This window comes from Equus asinus, chromosome 29 (genome assembly GCF_041296235.1).
Source record: "Equus asinus isolate D_3611 breed Donkey chromosome 29, EquAss-T2T_v2, whole genome shotgun sequence".
Lineage (NCBI taxonomy): Eukaryota > Metazoa > Chordata > Mammalia > Perissodactyla > Equidae > Equus > Equus asinus.
Genome location: NC_091818.1, coordinates 40490555 through 40511598, shown reverse-complemented (window position 1 = coordinate 40511598; position 21044 = coordinate 40490555). Strand labels below are relative to the sequence as shown.

Below are 21044 nucleotides of genomic sequence, written 5' to 3'. Positions count from 1 at the left end.
GCTGGGAAACGCGGGCATCTTCCACAGTCTGCACATCATGGCGAGGATTCTGAATTCTGGAATGTGAACCTCCATCCATCCTGGAAAATGTCTCTGATCTTTACCTGGGTGTTCCGGTGGTGCTGATTTCCTTCTGTATCCTTCAGGTAAGTCGATCTTGTTTGATTTACCCCAATAGAATCTGTACCCGCTTTCCAGCAATCTGAACCTTCTCTTGGTTGGGCAGGATCTGGGGTGGGATTTGACTAGCCGTGGGCCCCCAAATAGAGCTTTCTCCTCTTCCTTCTCACCTGCTCCCTGTGGATTGGCCTGCCTCTGCCTAGAAACCCTAGCTTTCTGGCCTAGGGCCCGGACCCTCTATCCTGGTCCTGCCCATCTTTTCCTCCAGAGAGCAGTCCCTGGTTTTCCACACTCCCCAGCTGCTGGCTTAGGTTTGGATGTTAGAGAATGACTGCCAGAATCACCGGGACACTAACTCCCCTTACACTTTCCCACCGCCTGGACCCCCGTATGCCCCATCCCACTGGCCAGGTGGGCCTCTCAAGATATCAAAATCAGAGGAAGCCATCTCTGAGGTCAGAATGCTGTTAGAACAATCTAGTATAAAGTGCCTGGCCCTTCAGACAGGCCAGCCCGCCAGTGGGTCGGCTGTTTGACCCTCCCCTCCTCCTTCAGGAAGTCCTCTCCTTCAGGCTCTGTCACTGAGTTCTCAGCATGCCTCATACCTGAGCCCACCTGAGCCATGACAGCCCAGGGTGTCCATCACCCCAGGCTTGACTTTGGTCTTCCTTGTCTCACGAGAGAAAATGGATCGTTTGATTTTTTTCTTAATCCCACCACTGACTCATCTTTTAAAGTCTCAGTGACATCTGATAATATATTTTGTATAATATACATCTGTGCCATCCTTTATCACTCCATGCTTATAGTGTCCATGTTCTCTTTTCACTTACGTGGCTTCCATAGTGGACTAAACATTTTCCTTTTTTTTCAATGAGATCACAAGATAATCATTACTTTAACTTATCAGTTTTCTAAAAACAAGTATTTACTGCTAATTGCTGTGAACAAAGTTAATAGAAGAGAGAAGAAACCTAGCTGTCTAGTTTACTTCCATTGCCTTCCTCTCCCTCTCCCGTCTGGTCTCTGGGTTGTACCTCATTTTGCTGAATCCCTCCCAGAATATTTTTTTTTAGTCCTCAAGTTCAGTTTTATCAACCAATTTAAATTTCAAATGATGTTCTGAACCTATTGATTTTCTCCTCCGTCGCCTTTTTTCACTCTTCACTGTTTTCTGTGCTGTTTTCAGGTTTGAGATTTTTGTCAGCAAAGTGTTCTTCATCTTCCAAATCTTGAAACATTCTCCTCCATTCAGGAGGGTGGTTTTCAACTTTGAGTGTTTGTGGCGCACTTTAAAAGCTTTGCGACCTCCTGCTCGAGGGGATTTAAAAAGTTAACACAATGGCGACCGTGCCGGCAGGAGTTATAAAGAATCGCTGCCGAGTAGAAGGGAGGACATTAGTGCTATCTGTGACTCATCTGTCATCCTGCGGAGCTGGTTGCTATGTGGGTGGGACAGTTTATTGCATGTATAAGAACTCAAAGTTCTTACAGGTTTCAGTAAATATGCAGTCCTCTTTGGTTGGCTTGACTTATTCCTCTTAACCTTAGATTCATAGCAGATTATTCCCCTCTCAGCTCAACATCCCCTCTGCCAAACACTGTGGTTGTCGCAGGTCTATTCACTTATAGCAACGAATCTTACACACTGATCAGGAAAGAGTTCACAGGAAATGTGCCATGCACACAGTTGACGATCTCTGTTTCAAAAGGAAAAGCAAGCAGGGCCAGACACTGAGTAAACAGTGATTGCTCACAGCTTCTGTAGAGTTTTCTCCCAAGCCCATCTCTGCTGTTAAATCTGAGGGCAAAGGTCTAAAGTCACTGTCATCTCTCCTTTTCTTCATGATAATCTATAGGAACCAGTTGTCATCAATGAGTAAAGCATATTCAATCCAGGTTTCTCACAGTTGGAGGAAGAAGTTACAACTATGGAAAAGGGGGAGGGGATGACTAGAATGTACCCTGTGGTGCTCGAATAGAATTGGGGTTGGAGGTATCAATATGTAATTGTAGTGTGTGTATGCACGTGTGTGTGTGTACACATATATCTGTGTATGTGAATGTATGCATGCAAGCATGTGTGTGCCAGCTCTGTCCGCTGACCGTGCCCAGAAGCAATGACATATTAACAGTGAACATACTTGGTGCCCAGATCTTGGTGTCCACTAAAAGGAACCACAGCTACTTGGAGAAAACGCTGATTCCAGGGCTAGAACGGGGAGAGAAGTTTGATCTTCTGACAGATCAAAAGATGGGCTGGAATATCTTGTAGCAGAAAGTAAGGAAGTACTCGAATGATGATGGTGACATGTCAAAAGGATATAGTGGCCAGGTTGAACTGGCTCTCACTGGCCAAATCTGGGACAATTTGAATTTCAGAACAAATAAACACAGTAACAGATTATGGAACAAAACTCCCTAAGTCTGCACTAATAAACACATGAATAGATAAATAAATAGAGAAGAGAAAGCCCTCCTTACAATATAATGCTAATAAATATAGAAAATGAACCTAAACTGAGGGACATTCTAAAAAATAGTTGACTTGTTTTCAAGATCAAGAAAGACAAAGGAAGGCAGAGGAAATGTTCTAGATTGAAAAAGGCTAAACAGATATGACAACTAGATGCAACTTGTGATCCTGGATTAGATCCAGAATTACAGAGAAAATGGCTAAAAAGGACATTGTTGGGACAACTGAAAAAAATCTGAATATGGACTGAGTATTAGATAACATTGTTTCAAGGTTAAATTTGCTGATTTTAATAATTGTGCTGTGATTATGGGAGAGTGTTTTTTAGGAAGGTATGTAAAAGAATGTTGTTCTCAGGAAATATATACTGAAGATTTTGGCATAAAAGGGCCTGATGTCTCCAACTTACTTTCAAATGCTTTAGAGGAAAATGCACATGTACAATAAACATATATGGATAGAGAGGGGGAAAGAGAAAGCAAATGAGGCAAAATGCAAACAGTTGGTGAATCTGGTTAAAGGGTATTCAGAAGGTCTTTGTGTTATTCTTGCAACTTTACTGTACATTTGAGGTTATATCAGAATAAATAAGTTAAAAAATGAGCAAAGTAACCAAATAAAAACCACTTGATGAGGGTGCCTAGGCCCCTTCTTTGAGGATTCCTCTTGAAGGAAACTCTAAGAGCTTCTACAACTCAGGCCAAGATTATCTTTTGATCAGGAAAATTGTCTTTAATTATTTCCCCAACTGCGGTTTTCACAGCACTAACTTTTCCTCTTACAGGTTCCTCCTGATGTGCTCTTCTGAATTTCTATTATAATACTTTTTAACTGGATCTAATTCTCCCCCTTCCCTCTCAAAAATGTACCGTGTGTGTGTGTGTGTGTGTGTGTGTGTGTAGCTTGGCAGTACCATGGGCTTAACTCCATGCTACCAAAATCTTAAATCTGCACATTTGGGGCTTTGCTGTATGTTAACATAGCTGGGAAAATACTTAGAGATGGAGGAGTGGGGTGGAATGGGGAGGAATGACCATAAAACTCAACTCTAGAAACATTTAACAGTAGATCAGAGTGGTTAGTCCCATAAAATCACTAGACTCTGCTCTGTGATAAAATGTTCCCACCTTCTACGGGAGCCTGAATCAAGCTTGGACCTTTGGACCTCTCAGGTAATATTATATCATCAGTGACTGGACAGTTTCCATCCAGCCACAGATCAATGACTCCAGAGAACACAAGAGACACGAAGTCGCCAGGAGAAAAGGCAAAGACTGGATTTAGTTGGTAGGAGTGTACTTGACTGGCTTTGCCCCACCTACCCCTTTCCTTCCTTATGCCAAGTCTGCTCTTTGAAGCTGACAGCATTGCTGTCTCGGGTCTGGAGGAACTCGTGAGAACCCAGAGTCGAGCTCTCAACCTCTGGAGGACGCATAGCCAATGCCGTGGGTTATTCTGAAACCTTGGAAGGGAGAGAGAGTCGAAGAACCCCTACCTCAACCCAAACACCACACACAGTTACGTGCAAGACCGTCCATTTCTTTGGAATGGCAAAGACACTTTGCTCACAACTGTGTCTGTCTTTTTTGTGACTAGCTTATTTCACTCAGCATAATGTCCTTAGCATAATCCATATTGTAGCATATTAAAAAACCTCCTTCCTTTTTAAGGCTGAGTACTATTCTATTGTATGTCTGCACCACATTTTGATTCTCCATCATTCATCTGCTGATGGACACATGGATTACTAACATATTTTAGCTATTGTGAATAATGCTGCTGTGAACACGGCTGTACAAGTATCTCTTCGAGACCCTACTTTCAGATCTTTTGGGTGTATACCCAGAAGTGGAATTGCTGGATCACGTGGTAATTTTATTTTTAATTTCCGAGGCACTGCCATACTGTTTTCCACAGTGGCTGTACCATTTTTCATTCCCATTAACAGTACACAAAGGTTCCAATTCTCTACATTCTTTTGTTTTGTTGATAGTTGTTATCCTAATGGGTGTGAGGTGTATCTCACTGAAGTTTTGACTTGCATTTCCCTAATGATTAATGATATTGAGAATGTTTCCGTGGGCTTTTGGCCATTTTTATATCTTTGGAGAAATATCTATTCAAGTTCTTTGCCCATTTTTGAATTGGGTTGTAAGTTTTTTTTGTTGTTGAATTTTAGGAGTCCTCTATATGTTTTAGATTTTAATCCCTTATCAAATATATGATTTGCAAGTGTTTTCTCCCATTCTATGGGTTGGCTTTTACTCTGTTGATATAGTCTTTTGATGCAGAAGATTTTTTAATTTTACAAAGTCCAATTTGTCTGCTTTTTCTTTTGTTACTTGTGCCTTTGGTGTCATATCCAAGAAATTACTGCCAGATCCAATGTCATGAAGTTTTTGTCCTATGCTTTCTAAGAGTTATATTGTTTTAAGTCTTACATTTATATCTTTGACCTATTTTGAGTGAATTTTTGTGTATGGTGTTAGGTAAGGTTCCAGTGTCATTCTTTTGCATGTGGATGTCAGGTTTTCCCAGCACCATTTGTTGAAAAGACTGTCCTTTTCCAGCTGAATGGTCTTGGCACTCTTGCCCAAAATCATTTGGCCATATATGTGATGGTTTATTTCTGGGCACTCTATTCTATTCCTTGGTCTATATGTCTGTCTTTATGACAACACCACACTGTTTTGATGACTGTAGAACTGCAGTTAGTTTTGAAATCAGGAACTGTGAGTCTTTCAGTTTTGCTTTCTTTTTCAAGATTGTTTTGGCTATTCAGGGTCCCTTGAGATTCCATATGAATTTTAGGATGGGTTTTTCTATTTCCAAAAAACCAGCATTTGGATTTTGACAGGGATTGCATCGAATCTGTAGATCACTTTGGCTAGTATCAATATTTTAATCATTTTAAGTCTTCCAATACATGAACATGGGCTGATTTTCCATTGATCTATGTCTTCAATTTCTTTCAGCAATATTTTGTAGTTTTCAATGTACAAGTTTTTCTCCTCATTGGTTGAGTTTATTTCTAAGTATTTTATTCTTTTTGATGCTATGGAAAATAGAATTGTTTTTGTAATTTCCTTTTCAGATTGTTCATTGTTAGGGTATAGAAATACAACTGATTTTTCCATGTTGACTTTGTATCCTGCTACTGTGCTGAATTCACTTATTAGTTCTGACAGTTTTTTGTGGAATCTTTAGAATTTTCTACATATAAGATCATACCTTCTGCAAACAGATAATTTTACTTCTTCCCTTCCAATTTGGATGCCTTTTGTTTCTTTTCCTTGCCTAATTGCTCTGGATAGAACTTTCAGCACTACGTTGAATAGAAGTGGTCAAAGCAAGCATCCTTGCCTTATTCTTGATCTTAAAGGAAAAGCTTTCAGTCTTTCACCATTGAATATAATGTTCTCTGTGGGTTTTCATATATGGCTTTTATTATGTTGCCATAGTTTCCTTCTATTCCTAGTATTTTGGGCTTTTTTTAATCATGCAAGAGTGTTGAATTTTGTCAAGTGCTTTTTATGCATCAATTGAAATGAAGGTGTGTTTTTTCCCTTCATTCTGTTAATGTGGTGTGTCACATTGATCCATTTTCAAATATTGAACCATCTTGCATTCCAGGAATAAACGTCACTTGGTCATGGTGTATAAGCCTTTTAACACACTGTTGTATTCAGTTTGCTAGTTTTTTGTTAAGGATTTTTGCATCAATGTTCATAAGGGATATTAGTCTGTAGTTTTCTTTTCTTATAGAGTCTTTGTCTGGGTTTGGTATCAGGGTAATGCTGGCTTCATAGAATGATTTAGGAAGTGTTCCTTCCTCTTCAATTTTTCCTACCTTCTTGGTAGGTTTTGTGTTTCCAAGAATTTGGCTATTTTATCTAGGTTATTCAGTTTGTTGGTGTACAATTGTTCATAGCATTCTCTTATAATCCTTTTTATTCTATAGAATTGGTAGTAATAACCCCACTTTCATTTCTAATTTTAGTAATTTGAGTCTTTTTTCTTTTTTTCTTAGTCCATCTAGCTAAAAGTTCATCAATTTTGTTGATCTTTTCAAAGAACCAACTTTTGGTTTCATTGATTTTCTCTAGTGTTTTTCTAATCTCTATTTCATTTATCTCTGTTCTAATCACTATTATTTCCTTCCTTCTGCTAGCTTTGGGTTTAGTTTGTTCTTCTTCTAGTTCCTTAAGGTATAAAGTTAGGTTGTTGATATGAGATCTTTCTTGTTTTTTAGTGTAAGCATTTATAACTATAAATATCCCTCTTAGGACCACTTTTACTGTATCCCATAAGTTTTGGTATGTTGTGTTTTTGTTTTTATTCATCTCTAACTATTTTCTAATTTCTCTTGTGATTTTTTTCTTTGATCTATTGGTTGTTTAAAAGTGTGTAGTTGGGGCCAGCCCAGTGGCGCAGTGGTTAAGTGTGCATGTTCCACTTCGGCGGCCCCCGGTTCGCTGGTTTGGATCCTGGGTGCAGACATGGCAGCACTTGGCAAGCCATGCTGTGGTAGGCGTCCCACATATAAAGTAGAGGAAGATGGGCATGGATGTGAGCTCAGGGCCAGTCTTCCTCAGCAAAAAGGAGGATTAGCAGCAGATGTTAGCTCAGGGCTAATCTTCCTCAAAAATAAATAAATAAATAAATAAAAATTTTAAAAAGTGTGTTGTCTAATTTCCCCAATTTTGTGAATTTTCCAGTTTTCCTTCTGTAAATGATTTCTAAGTTCATCCTATTGTGGCCAGAGAAGATACTTTGTATGATAGCTATCTTTTTAAAATCTATTGAGACTTAATTTGTAGCCTATCATATGGTCTAACCTGGAAAATAGCCCATACAAATCGAGATAAATGTGTATGCTGTTGTTGTCGGGTAGAGTCTTCTGCATATGTCTGTTAGATCTAGATGATCTATTGTGTTGCTTGTCTTCTGTTTCCTCACTTATCTTCTGTCTGGTTGTTCTATCCATTCTTGTGAGTAGGATATTGAAGTCTTCAAATATCATTGTGGAACTGTCTATTTCTCCCTTCATTTCTGTCAGTTTTTGCTTCATATATTTTGATGGTCTGTCACCAGGTGCATAAATGTTTATAATTGTTATATCTTCTTGCTATCTTGAACCTTTTATTAACATATAACGTCCTTCTTTGTCTCTGTAACCTTTTTTGATTGAACATCTATTTTGTCTGATATTAGTATAGGCATCCCTGCTCTCTTTTAGTTACCCTTGGCATGGAATATTTTTTCTTATCCTTTTCCCTTTCAATCTATTTGTGTCTTTGGACCTTAAGTTAGTCTCTTGTAAACAGCATATAGTCAGATCATGTGTTTTTATCCATTCTGCCAATCTCTGTCTTTTCATTGGAGAGTTTAACCTATTTACATTTGAAGTAATTACTGATAAGGAGGAGATTGCTTCTGTCACTTTGCTATTTGTGTTCTATATGCCTTATAGCTTTTTTGTCCCTCACTTTTTGCATTACTGTCCTTTTCTGTTTAGTTGATTTTATGCCATGAAATGTCTCAATTTCTTTCTCATTTCTTTTGTGTATATTCTATAGCTCTTTTCTTTGTGGTTACCATGGGGATTACACTTAACATTCCAAAGTTATAACACTCTATTTGAATTTATACCAGCTTAACTTCAATAACATTAAAAAACTCTGTTACTTCACAGCTCTCTCACTGTTGTTGATGTCAAAAAATTGTGTCCTTATATGTTGTGTGCCTCGACACATAAACTAATAATTCTTTTAAATGCAATAGTCTCTTAAATTATGTAGAAAACAAGATTTGGAGTTACAAACCAAAGTTACAATAGTACTACCTTTTGCACTAATAATTTTTTTCTTGAAATGTATTAGTCTCTTAAATCATGTAGCAAACAAAAAAGTGCAGTTACAAACCATTGCTAAGCTAATACTAGCTTTTGTAATTGCCCGTGTATTTACCTTTATGAGATCTTTATTTGTCCATACAGCTTCAAGTGATGGTCTTGTGTCCTATTTCACCTTGCAGGACTTCCTTGAGCATTTATTGCAGGTCAGGTCCAGTGGTAATGAACTCCTTCAGCTTTTGTTTATCTGGGAATGTTAATGTCTCCCTGACTCTTGAAGGACAATTTTGCTAGATATAGGATTCTTGTTTGGCAGGTTTGGTTTTTTTGGCACTGTGAATATATTGGTCCACTGCCTTCTGGCCTCCAAAGTTTCTGATGCGAAATCTGCTGATAATCTTATTGGTGTTCCCTTGTATATGATGATGTGTTTCCATCTTGCTGCTTTCGAGAGTCTCTCTTTGTCTTTGTCTTTTGAAATTTTGATTATAGTGTGTCTTGGTTTGGGTCTCTTTTGAATTCAGAGTTCGTTGAGCTTCCTGGGTGTTTATATTCCTATCTTTCATCAAATTTGGCAAGTTTTCAGCCATTATTTCTTCAAATGTTCTCTCTGTTCCTTTCTCTCTTACTTCTTCTGAGATTCACCCAATGTGTATGTTGGTCTGCTTGATGGTGTCCCACAGGTCCCTTAGGCTCTGTTCACTTTTCTTCCATGTTTTTTTCTTTGTATTTCTTAGACTTGATAATTTCTGTGGTTCTATCATCAAGTTTGCTAACTCTTTCTTCTGCCTGTTCAAATCTGCCTTTGAATCTCTCTAGTGAATTTGTTATTTCAGTTTTTGGACTTTTCAGCTGTAGAATTTCCTTTTGGTTTCTTTTTAGGTTTTCTGTCTCTTTAGTGGTAGTTCCATTTTGTCCATACAAAATTTTCTTGGACCTTCTCCACATCTTCCTTTTGTTCTTTGAGCATCTTTAAGACAGTTGTTTTAAAGTCTTTGTCTAGTATATCTGCTATCAGGTCTTTTTCAGGGACAACTTCTGTTGATTTACTCTCTTCTTTTGAATGGGTTATACTTTTCTGTTTCTTTCTATGACTTGTGATTTTTTTTTTTGTTGAAAACTAGACAACTGAATCTAATAATGTGGTAAATCTGGAAACCAGGTTCACCCCATATCTCAGGGTTTACTGTTTTTTATAATTTTCTTTTTATTGTTGCAGGATGTCTCTGTGCCAAGGGTCAGCCTGAAGTGTAAACTTAAGGTCTTCTCGGGTCTTTTCTGAATTTTTCCCTGGGCTTGCATGGTCACTTTCTTGTTTTCCCAGTATATGCAATTATTTTCGAAAGTCCTGGTCTTTAGTGTCTGGCTCCCAAAGGAAGAAAAAGAAGAGGGGGGACAAACAGGGTGCCAACCCTTTAAATCCCCTGGAAGTCACTTCATCTGGTCTGGGAGGGGCTTGCAACAATAGGGAGAGGTGCAACAACAATGGCTGCCTACCTTTTGGTCAGCCCCCTCCTTTTTTTTATCAGAAGCACCAATCAGTGACCACAACACAGACTCCTGATATTTGTAAGACAGGGTCCTTTTTGCCCACCCTGGCTCCTGCAAGTTGTGTGCAAGCTGCTCCAGAAACACCTGCACAATCACCTGTCACATGCCTAAGGGTGGGGTGTGGGTAGCTGCTCCTGTGCTAAGAGCTGAAATTAACAGCAATTTACTGTCCAAGTCTTTCTCTGGAAGTTGCAAGCCTTCACTAGAGTCCAGAGTTCCAAAATAGTTATATCAGACAGATTCTGCCAGTGCAGTTATTGTCTAGGAGGAGAAGTAGATTCTTGATGCTTCCTACTCTGCCATCTTCCCAGAATCCTCTCTATTTTACCCTAGCGTTTTGAACGAATGTTTCCCTGGATATATAATTCTAAGCAGATGGCTCTTCTCCTCAGCACTTTGAAGCTTTCTGGCTTTTATTGTTGCTGTTGCTACCGAAAAGCCCACTATGTGTCTAATTATTGTTTTCTCAGTAATTTTCTTTTCTCTCTGGATACTTAAGATTTTCTCTTCGTATTTGATGTTCTGCAGATTCATTACAATGGGTCTTGGGATGGGTTTCTTTTTGTTTATCTTGCTTAGCAGTGTTTCCCAAATTTGAACATTCATGTCTTTGAAGGCTGTCAGCATTTCTGGAAAGTACTTAGCCATCATCTCCTTGACTTTTATCTCTTCTTCACTGTTCTTATTACCTTCTTCTGGAACTCTGATCATAGGATTCTTACGCTATCTGTATTAGTCATTTTGGGCTGCTGTAACAAAATGCCATAGACTAGGTGACAACAAGCATTTATTTCTCACAGTTCTGGAGGTTGGAAGTCCAAGATTAGGATGCCATCATGGTTGGTAATGATGAGAGCCCTCTTCCTGATTTACAGACTGCTACCTTCTTGCTATAGCCTTACATGTGAGAGAGAGAGCACGCGCTCTGGTCTCTTCCTCTTCTTATAAGGGCACTAATCCCATCATGGCTCCACTCTCATGACCTCAACTAAACCAAATTACCTCCCAAAGGCCCACCTCCAAATTCCAAAAACAGTCAGTCAATAGCTCTATCCTTCATATCTTTTAAACTCTCCTATTCTCCGTTTGTTTCTCTGTGCTAAACTCCGAGTAACTTCTTCAGACCTATCTTCTAGTTCACTAACTTCTCTTTAGCTGGCTATAATTTGATGTTTCACTTCTCTATTAAGTTTTTGAATAAATATTTGAATATTAATTATTTGCAGTTGATTCTACGTTTATCTCTGACACGTATTTACCAGAGTAGGTCAATAATCAGTTAGTCACAGAATTTTTATTTGAGGCAGGATAGTTGCCTCAAAGTACCCTCCTCCTCACCCTCCTCCTTTTCTGTACATTCCTAAAACACTTTTTATTGTGAAAATCACACACACAAAAGTACATAAAATGTTTTAACATATTAATGATAGTTATTTGAACTTCCAGTCTGATAGTTCCAATTTCTGGGTTTTCTCTGAATCTTGTTTTGTTTATTACTTTGTCTCTTGCTAGTGGGATTTGTGTTTTTGTTATTGTTGTTGCTTTGTTGTCTGTCTTGTAATTTTTTAGTGAATGCTGAACCATACGTGTAGAACTGAGGTAAACAGTATGTATGCTTGAAAATGGGAACACTTCTTCTGCTAGACTGATAACGTGGGGGATTGAGTCAATCTCGTCAGTTGTTGAGTTGAGTTTGAATTTTGTTGTTGCTATGGTTACCTTCAGAAAACAATGACTTAGAATTCCTCTCCTATAATCTCCTGTGTTGGCGGGGGTGGTGGCTGGAGTGTCAGAGGATTTTTCTCAGCGTTCCTGCCCCACCCTCATCTTTTTTCCTTCTCTGTGTATCTAGAACGCAAGGGGGTATCTCTCCACACTCTTACCCACCCCACCCCACCCTTAGCAGCTGACTGCTCTGCTTATTACTTGGGTGCTTGCTTGCCTGGAGGTGGTGGGGTGAGGAAATTTTCTGTCATCCTAGTCCAGCCTCAGTCTTAGGCAGGCCCTGTGTGCCTGGCTCTCAGGGTTGGACCTTTCAGTTATATTGCACTTTCTTTTCATGGCAGCTAACCTCTCCCATTTGTTTATAACAGGTTTTGTGCAGGACAAAGCTTCCTTCCCCTCTTCCAGCAGCAGTGGACCTCCAGTGGTATTGGTATAAGATCCTGAGCCAGGACCAAGTATGTGTGGGTTTATTTCTGGACTTGCTCTTCTGTCCCATTGATATATTTGTCTGTTTGTTAATCTTGACAGCAATACCATGCTGTCTTAATGCTATTAAGTATTGAAGTCAGGTAGTGTAAATCCTCCAACTTTGTTAATCATTTTCAAAGTTAAATTTGGTCCTTTACTGAATTTTAGAATCAGTATATCAATTTCTACCAAAAGAAAAAAGCTTGCTGGAAGTTTGATTGGAATTGCATTAAATCTATAGATCAGGTTGGGGAATAATTGAAATCTTAATAATACTGAATCTTCTCAATATCCACAAACACAGTATCTCTCTCAATTTATTTAAGTCTTCAGTAATTTATCTCAGAAATATTTTATAGTTTCCAGTGTACCAGTTTTGTACATCTTGTTTCAGATGTATTCCTAATTATTTCATATTTTTATGCCAGTGCAAATGGTGTTATTTTTATTCCAATTTCTAGTTGTTTGTTGCTAGTATTTTGTATATTAATATTTGTATATTGTGTATTCTGCAACCTTGTTAAACTCACTTATTCTAACAGCATTTTTGTAGATCCCATAGGATCTCCCATGGAGATAACCATGTCATGGATTATTTGAGTATATTTCCTGATTCTACTGCATTTCCCTTGTTGGCTCATAACTATGACTCTTTATTGTATTATTTTAGTGACTGCTTTAGGGTTTATAGTATATATCTTTACCTCATCACAGTTTATCTTCAAGTAACATTATAGTACTTCACGTATATAGTATAAGAACCTTCAACAATATACTTCCATTTCTCTCCTCCCAGCCTTTGTGCTATTGTCATACATTTTGCTTCTACATATATTTTACACTCACAACACATTGTTATTATTTTTGCTTTAAACAGTAGATTACATATTTTATTGGCTGTGGATTTTAATAGATGTTTGCTCTATATTCATCATTTCTGGGTGTTTTGAAGCAGATACATTTTTCAGAATATCTACTCTATCATTTTCCTGAAAAAGGAAGTCTACTAGTGGTCTTTCCATTGTGAACAGTCCTCACACAAAGATAAATCCATGAGTAATTGATACATGTAGGTCCAAGTATATCAATATACTGCAGCTAACCCAATCAGCCGCATGATGCCCGGTTACTTACTTTAAAAGCTAGACTCTCCTCTTTAATAAATGGCATTGGGAAAACTGGACAGCCACATGCAAAAGAATGAAAGTAGACCATTCCCTTACACCATGCACAAAAATCAACTCAAAATTGATTAAAGACTTGAATGTAAGACCCGAAACCATGAAACTTCTAGATGAAATCATAGGCAGTATGCTCTTTGACATCGGTCTGAGCAGTATATTTTCAAGTCCCATGTCTGACCAGGCAAGGGAAACAAAAGAAAAAATGAACAAATGGGACTACATCAAACTAAAAAGCTTCTTCACAGCAAAGGAAACCATCAACAAAATGAAAAGATGACCTAACAATTGGGAGAACATATTTGCAAACCATATATCAGATAAGGGTTTAATATCCAAAATATACAGAGAACTAATACAGCTCAACAACAAAAAAACCAACAATCCAATTAGAAAATGGGCAAAAGATTTGAACAGAGATTTCTCCAAAGAAGATATATGGATGGCCAACAGGCATATGAAAAGATGCTCAACATCATTAGCTATCAGGGAAATGCAAATCAAAACTACAATGAGGTATCGCCTCACTCCGGTCAGAATGGCTATAATTAACAAGACAGGAAACAACAAATGTTGGAGAGGATGTGGAGAGAAGGGAACCCTTGTTCACTGCTGGTGGGAGTGCAAACTGGTGCAGCCACTATGGAAAGCAGTATGGAGTATCCTCAGAAAATTAAGGATAGATCTACCATATGATCCAGCTATCCCACTGCTAGGTATTTATCCAAAGAAGTTGAAAACACAAAGGCATAAAGATACTTGCACCCCTATGCTCATCGCAGCATTATACACGATAGCCAAGACATGGAAGCAACCTAGATGCCCATCAAGGGGCGAATGGATAAAGAAGATGTGGTATTTATACACAATGGACTACTACTCAGCCATAAGAAATGATGAAATCTGGCCATTTGTGACAACATGGATGGACCTTGAGGGTATTATGCTGAGTGAAATAAGTCAGAGGGAGAAAGTCCAATTCCATATGATCTCACTCATAAGTAGAAGATAAAAACAACGACAAACAAACACATAGCATTGGAGATTGGATTGGTGGTTACTATAGGGGAAGGGGGGAGGGCAAAAGGGGTGATTAGGCTCACATGTGAGGGGATGGACTATAATTAGTTTTCGGGTGGTGAACATGATGTAATCTACACAGAATTTGAAATATATTATGATGTACATCCGAAAATAAGTAAATAAATAAATAAAAGCTAGACTTTCTCATAAGTACACTGGAGGTAATACATTTGATTGTATCAATAACCTTTCATGTCCACAGGCCTTAATCACATCTTTTGATACTTCAATTATAATCACTCTACATATTCTCTCATAACATTGTTCCCTAGATATTCAATGCAACCAAGTCTCACATTGTTTGCAATCTTCTAAGCTCCTTGAAGGTGGTGAACATATTTCACAGTTGGTACTCTCAAAATGCTAAGCCCCGAAGGTGATAGGTGTTTTCTGAAGTTAGTGGCTTGTGAATATATAGACTTGAATGGAGGAAGTAATGGAAATAGGAGTAAACTTAAGGTTCTGGGATTTTCAAAACTCTGAAGTAGCCAAAGAACATGTGAAACAAGTCCTAACAATCATTTAAACGAAGTCACCAAAATAGTGTGTAGGACCACACCCCTTTTTTACTTCCCAGAACTTGTGAATCAGACTTCTTTATCTATCAAGTCAGTTTACACAGTCTAATATGTGTAAGTATCTCTGGCCTAGTCTCATATCCAGAGTTCAGAAGTTATCAGGTTAGCTTGCCCCTCCTGTTCTTTAAGGAGAGTCAGACTCCATTCCAATATTTTCTTTCTCTTACTCTACCATTTAAATGCCTACAACATGCTAAGTGGGTAGGATACAAAGAAGTCTAAGACGTGATTTCTACCCTCAAGAAGCACACTGTGAAGCTGATGTAGCAAAAGCATAAAGGCCTCCATGTTCACGGTAGTCCATTTTCCTTCATTATTTTTCTGGCTGAAATGGCAGCTGAGCCAACACATTTCCTTTTGGCATTCACTGTAAGTACAACCTGTAGCCAGGTCACTGCCCTTAACTCATTGTATTCTTTCTCTCTCAGGCTCATTAACTGAGTTGCCCACCACACCTTTGGGGTGGTAGGTGAATTCATCATAGTTCACGTTCTTAAATAATGACTTCTGAAGGTCTGGAATTGTTGAGTGGCTGTAGGTCAAAGGACAAAAGGGGAAGAATGAAATACATTCTGCACTTGTAGGACTCAAGAGGAAATCGGCCCCCTCTTCTCTCCCTTACCGACACTGCCTTGGTTCTGGATTTCCTCACCACTTACTGGAACTATTGCAAAAGCCTCTGGCTTAGCTTCCCGCCTCCAGACCCTCTTGACTACAGTTCATTCTTCACACTCTTTACAAGAGTAACCCTTCCACCATGCAGCATCAATAACGTCCTCCTGCCCAAAGACCGTCAATGGCTCCCCACCCACAGAAAAAAATCAAGTCTTTCCAAGTAGAAAACCTTCAAATAAAATCAGCCATGTGCAATGAGTAAGAGGCATATGACTCCAAGAGTAGATACTAGGTGATTTTATACATTAATTCTCTTGGTTATATACTATTTGGCAAAAGTAATTTGGCCCAAAGCAAGCTATTGAAGTGATGATTTGATTGAAAAAGGATATCCCCAGAAATATTCCCGCCATTTTTTTGTTTTTAGACTTTGAGAGGTTTCCCCTTGCCCTTTTTGTTCTATATGACTAATTTTCATCCAATTATTCCTACCCTGTGCTGTCCAGAACATCAAACATTTTGAAACCACCTAAATATCCAACCATTGGGAGGTAACTGAAGCCTGCACGTAGCTGTAGCAATAAGGAATGGTTCAAACAAATTGTCAAGGATTATAAAATGTATGTGTAGTTTGCACAAACATTACATGCAGTGAGATTGTAAAGCAAATGTGCAAAATGTATGGTCATAAAAATATCACCAAACAAGATCAGCAACAATTAATTAAAGATGAATTAGAAAAAATCCAAAATTCTAGATCTTTGTGTTATGTCTTTTGTAGTATTATTTATTTATTTTTCTTATTACAAAAGTGAGTCAAGTTATGAGAGAAAACTAAGAAAAGACAGACAGCTACATGCACATGACCATAACAGCTTGCTACTCAATGACAACTACTTCTAGATCTTCTAGTAAAAACTGAATCATATGATACATGCTATTTGAAAGCAACTCCATTTTATTTATGCATCTTCCACTGTTGAACATTTAAGTTGATTTCAACAAATCTCATATTTTGTATATTTAAGTTTTTATCACTTTTTTTTTTTGCTGTCAGTAGCAGCACAAAGCAATAGTAACTAGATAAAATTGATCTGACATAAAATATAAAAGGTTTGGGCAAAACTCCCCAGAATTCTGAAAAAATGGTTTAAAAAAATGTTTAAAGTCACATAAATTGTAAAACCACCCCCAAGTGAAATGAGACCCTGGGCAACCAAACCCAAACTGGTGAGCAGGAATATTCATCTTCAAACAAATCATTGTCTTCTCCAGCTGCTTTTGGCAAATCACCTGCAGCCTTTCAGGTCGTGAGGATCTTTAGGAAGTAAATGGCCTCCTGCCCAAGATGATGGATTTCCCCTTCAAATCAGGCCTTTTGAATAAGAACAGATGACAACAACTTGCTGTGTCTATTAACACTGTAAACTAGCAGGACCAGATCTGAGACTATATTATTTACTTGGCTGGTGATAAGGAATGGGCTACTCTCTATAATTTCTAACCAGGATCATACTACCCAAGTAGTAAATTTAATAATTTGGACCCACTTCCCTTCCAAGCTTACTTAAAAGCATCACGCACCCTCTATTCTGTTAGCTCTTTGTCCATCTTTACTCCAATATCACACCGTCTTGATTACTGTAAATTGATAACATGTCTCAAAATCAGAAATGCTGTTCCTCCAACTCAGTTCTTTTTCAAAGTTGTTTTGGCTATACTAGGTGTTTTTGCATTTCCACATAAATTTTGGAATCAATTTGTCAAGTTTGACAAGAAAGCCTGTCGGGATTTTGCTCTGGGGAGAACTGACACCTTAATGATATGGATTTGTCCAATCCATGAACATGGTATATCTCTCCATTTGTTTAGATCTTCTTTAATTTCTCTCAACAGTGGTCTGGTTTTCAGTGTGTACATCTTTTATCAGAGTTATTCCTAAATATTTCATACTTTTGATGCTATTACAAATGATATTTTTTTTAAATTCAATTTCCAGTTGTTCATTGCTAATGTATAGAAATATAATTGATATTTATATATTGATGTTTTGTCTACAGCAACTAACACGTATATGGACATCGGATATTCAAAATAAGTGTAAGAGCAATTCAGCAGAGATAATCTTTTCAACAAATGGTGCTGGAACAATTGGATATCCTCATGCAAAAGAGCCCAAAACCAGACCAATACAAAACCTTCAATCCATACTTCATATTATTTAAAAAATTAACTCAAAATGAATCATAGACATAAATGTAAAACCTAAAGCTATAAAACTTCTAGAAGAAAATATAAAAGAAAACCTTTATGACCTTGAGTTAGGTAAAGATTTCTTAGATATGACACTGAAAACATAAGACATAAAAGAACAAGTCAATAAGTTGAACTTCATCAAAATTAATTTTTTTTGCTCTTCATCAAAATGCACTGTTAGGAGAATGAAAAGACAAGCCACAGACTCTGAGAAAATATTTGCAAATCATGTACCTGATAAAGGATTTGTATCCAGAATATATAAAGAACTCTCAAAACTCAATAATAATTCAACAACTCAATTTTTAAAAAGGGCAAAATGTTTAACCAGACATTTTACCAAAGAAGATATATTGATGGCAAATAAGCACATGAAAAGATGCTCAACATCATTAGTTATTGGCAAATGCAAATTAAAACTATGAGAGACCACTACACACCTATTAGAATGGCTACAATGAAAAAGACTAGCCAACCACACACACACACATAATTTGGTAACTATGTGAGATGATGAATGTGTTAACTAACCCTATTTTAGTAATCATTTTACAATATGTACATATATCAAATTATCATGTTATACACCTTAAACTTACACAATGTTATAAACCAATTATATCTCAATAAAGCTGGGGGAAAAACATTTAAAAAGGTAAAAGAAAAAAAAAACAGACTGATCATACCAAGTACTGACAAGCGTGTGGAAGAACTGGACCCTGCTGGTGGGAATGCAAAACAGTACAAGTACTTTGGAAAGTGGTTTGGCAGTTTCTTAACAAATTAAACATACACATGTCATATGATCCAGCCATTCCACTCCTAGCCATTTTTTTCTACCCAAGAGGAATGAAATCCTGTGTCCACACAAAATCCTGTGTGTGAACGTTCACAGCAGCTTTGTATGTAATAGCCCAAACCAGAAACAATGCAAACGTCCATTAACAAGTGAATGGATAAACAAAGTGTGATAGCCATGCAATGGAACACTGTTCAGCAACAAAGAGGAATAACCATAGGTACAAGTTACAACACGGATGGAGAATTCTCAGAGTAACTGCTATGAGTGAAAGAAGCCAGACAAGAAAGAGTACATACTGTACCACTCCACTTATATAAATTCTAGAAAATGCAACAAATCAGTAGTGACAGAAAGTGGATTGTGGTTGCCTGGGGGACGGCTGGGTGGGAGGTAAGGATTATGCAGGATGTGAACAAACTTTTGATAAGGATGATTATGTTTACTCTGTTGATTGTGGTGATGGTTTCATGAGTGTATACATTTACCTCTAAACTTATCAAATCGTGCGCCGTTTAAATGTATGCAGTTTATTATCTATCAATTATACCTCAGTAAAGCTATTTAAGAAAAACTAAGGGACATCAGGAGCTACGAAATGACAGCAATACCTTTCTGAGGTCAAAGAGCGAGGCTGTAGTTGAGGACCTTAGAGATCTTGCTGGAGTGCTCCTCTCTGCACTGTGAAGGGACGGCTCATCCTTGCTGGGCTCTGACAGCTGCATTTCACTTTCATATTGTGCAATAGGGTTGTCCCAGGCTACCAGCTATCTTCGGCATCTCTTTAGGGGTCACATGGGACACTGGCTAGCCAGCTGGGAGAAACTGACCAGGTCACCAATATAACTCAGATCCTCAGATGTAGGGAAAAATCTCCTGAAAATAAAACTTCATGAAACTTCGCAGGACTATGGAGTTCACCCCAAACCAGCCAGCAGCAACCGTGGTTGGACGGCTTGGATCAAGTACTGGGTGGACTGGCCTGACTGGATGTAAGTTATTGGAAGTCTTGCTCAAACACCCACACACACAAAGAGATCACGGGGTGAGTACCTCTCCCGGGGAGTCCATGGGTGGCCTTCAGTGAGGCCCTGACCCCAAAATTATACGGAAGTTTTGTAAGTATGTGCATTCATGCATTTTTCTGGGGAGAGGATTTGTAGCTCTCCTCCGACCCTCAAAGAGCTCCCTGACTGTAAAAAGATTAAGAAGTGCCAACGTGAATAAAGCCAGAACCCTCGGTCCTTTCTCCTCTCTCCTCTCCAGCTTCCAGGATCAAAACCTACGAGTCCTTCATTCGCTTCTTCCCTCTCAGATCACATCTACCGACCTATGTTCTTCTCAAATACAGCAAGCCATCACCAACTTCATTTCTTCTCAAGTACGATAAGACATCAGCAGCTTCATTTCTTCTCGAGTACACTAAGCCATCACCAACTTCATTTCTTCCTCCCTTTGCCTGGGAGCGCGTACTCCAGGCAGCACCCCACCCCGTCCCCTGCGCAGTCCTCTCACGGTTTCCTGCTACTTAGAATTTGGAGTTGTTTCCCAGGTCCCCAGGTGTGCAACCTGCCCAACACGTTTCATCTCTCTGGCGACGCAGTCCCTACCCCGTCCTACCACCACCCACCCATATAATTTGCTTTTGCCTAGGGTTAGAGACAGGGTTGTTTTCCTTGAGACACGGGAACAGCTTTCCTCGTGGCGCTCAGAGAACCACACTCACGTATTTCTCCAAACTGCTGTAAAACTCCAACCCGGAGCCCCAGTCGCAAAGCCCGGCAATCCCCTTTACCTCGGAAACTGGGAAGACGTGGAATTAAATGCCTGGCCCCTTGGCTCCCTCCCCTGGGTGGCCAGGCAAGCCGGGCTGGGTAGGGGCGCAGGCACGGGCGCTCTGCCGTTCCCCACCGCTGTCTCCACGTGTCCCTGACGCGAGGGTGCAGCGCTCCCTCCGCGATCCCCGGCGGGCACACACCCCCTTCCTCGCGGACCGACTCACCGCTGCGGTAGGGCGCTCGCTGCCGACCCCCTAGGGCTCCCCGGCCCCCTCCCGCCGCCCCCAGGGGCGCGCGCCTCTCCCTACCCGGAGTCACCGGCGGCCGGAGCAGCAGCAGCAGCAGCAGCGCGGGGAGGGCGCTGACCCGGCAGCCCCGGAGCCGCCGCCGGGCCATGGCCGGACGCTCCCGCCGGCCACCTCCCGGGCTCGCAGCGGCCGAGCCACCCCGCCGCCCGCGCCCGCGGATGCGCGAGGGTCCCGCAGGAGGCGGCCGGCGTAGCTCCCCGCACTGGCCGCCCCGCGAGTCGCATTCGCTTTCGCTTTTGCTTTAGCCCCCGG

The 21044-nt window shown here is 39.5% G+C and overlaps 1 protein-coding gene across 2 annotated transcripts in view; it reads right to left on the bottom strand.

Annotated features, from left to right (window-relative positions):
* Window positions 1-21033, bottom strand: part of IL15RA (interleukin 15 receptor subunit alpha) — a 40270-nt gene extending 19237 nt beyond the window's left edge. The window contains exon 1 of one of the 2 annotated variants that reach the window (XM_014845136.3): window positions 20793-21033. In XM_014845136.3, the coding sequence (XP_014700622.1) occupies window positions 20793-20880 (88 nt within the window). In that variant the 5' untranslated portion in view covers window positions 20881-21033. The remainder of the gene's footprint in view (window positions 1-20792) is intronic. The other variant, XM_044762199.2, reaches the window with a different exon arrangement.
* Between the last annotated feature and the right edge of the window lie 11 nt (window positions 21034-21044).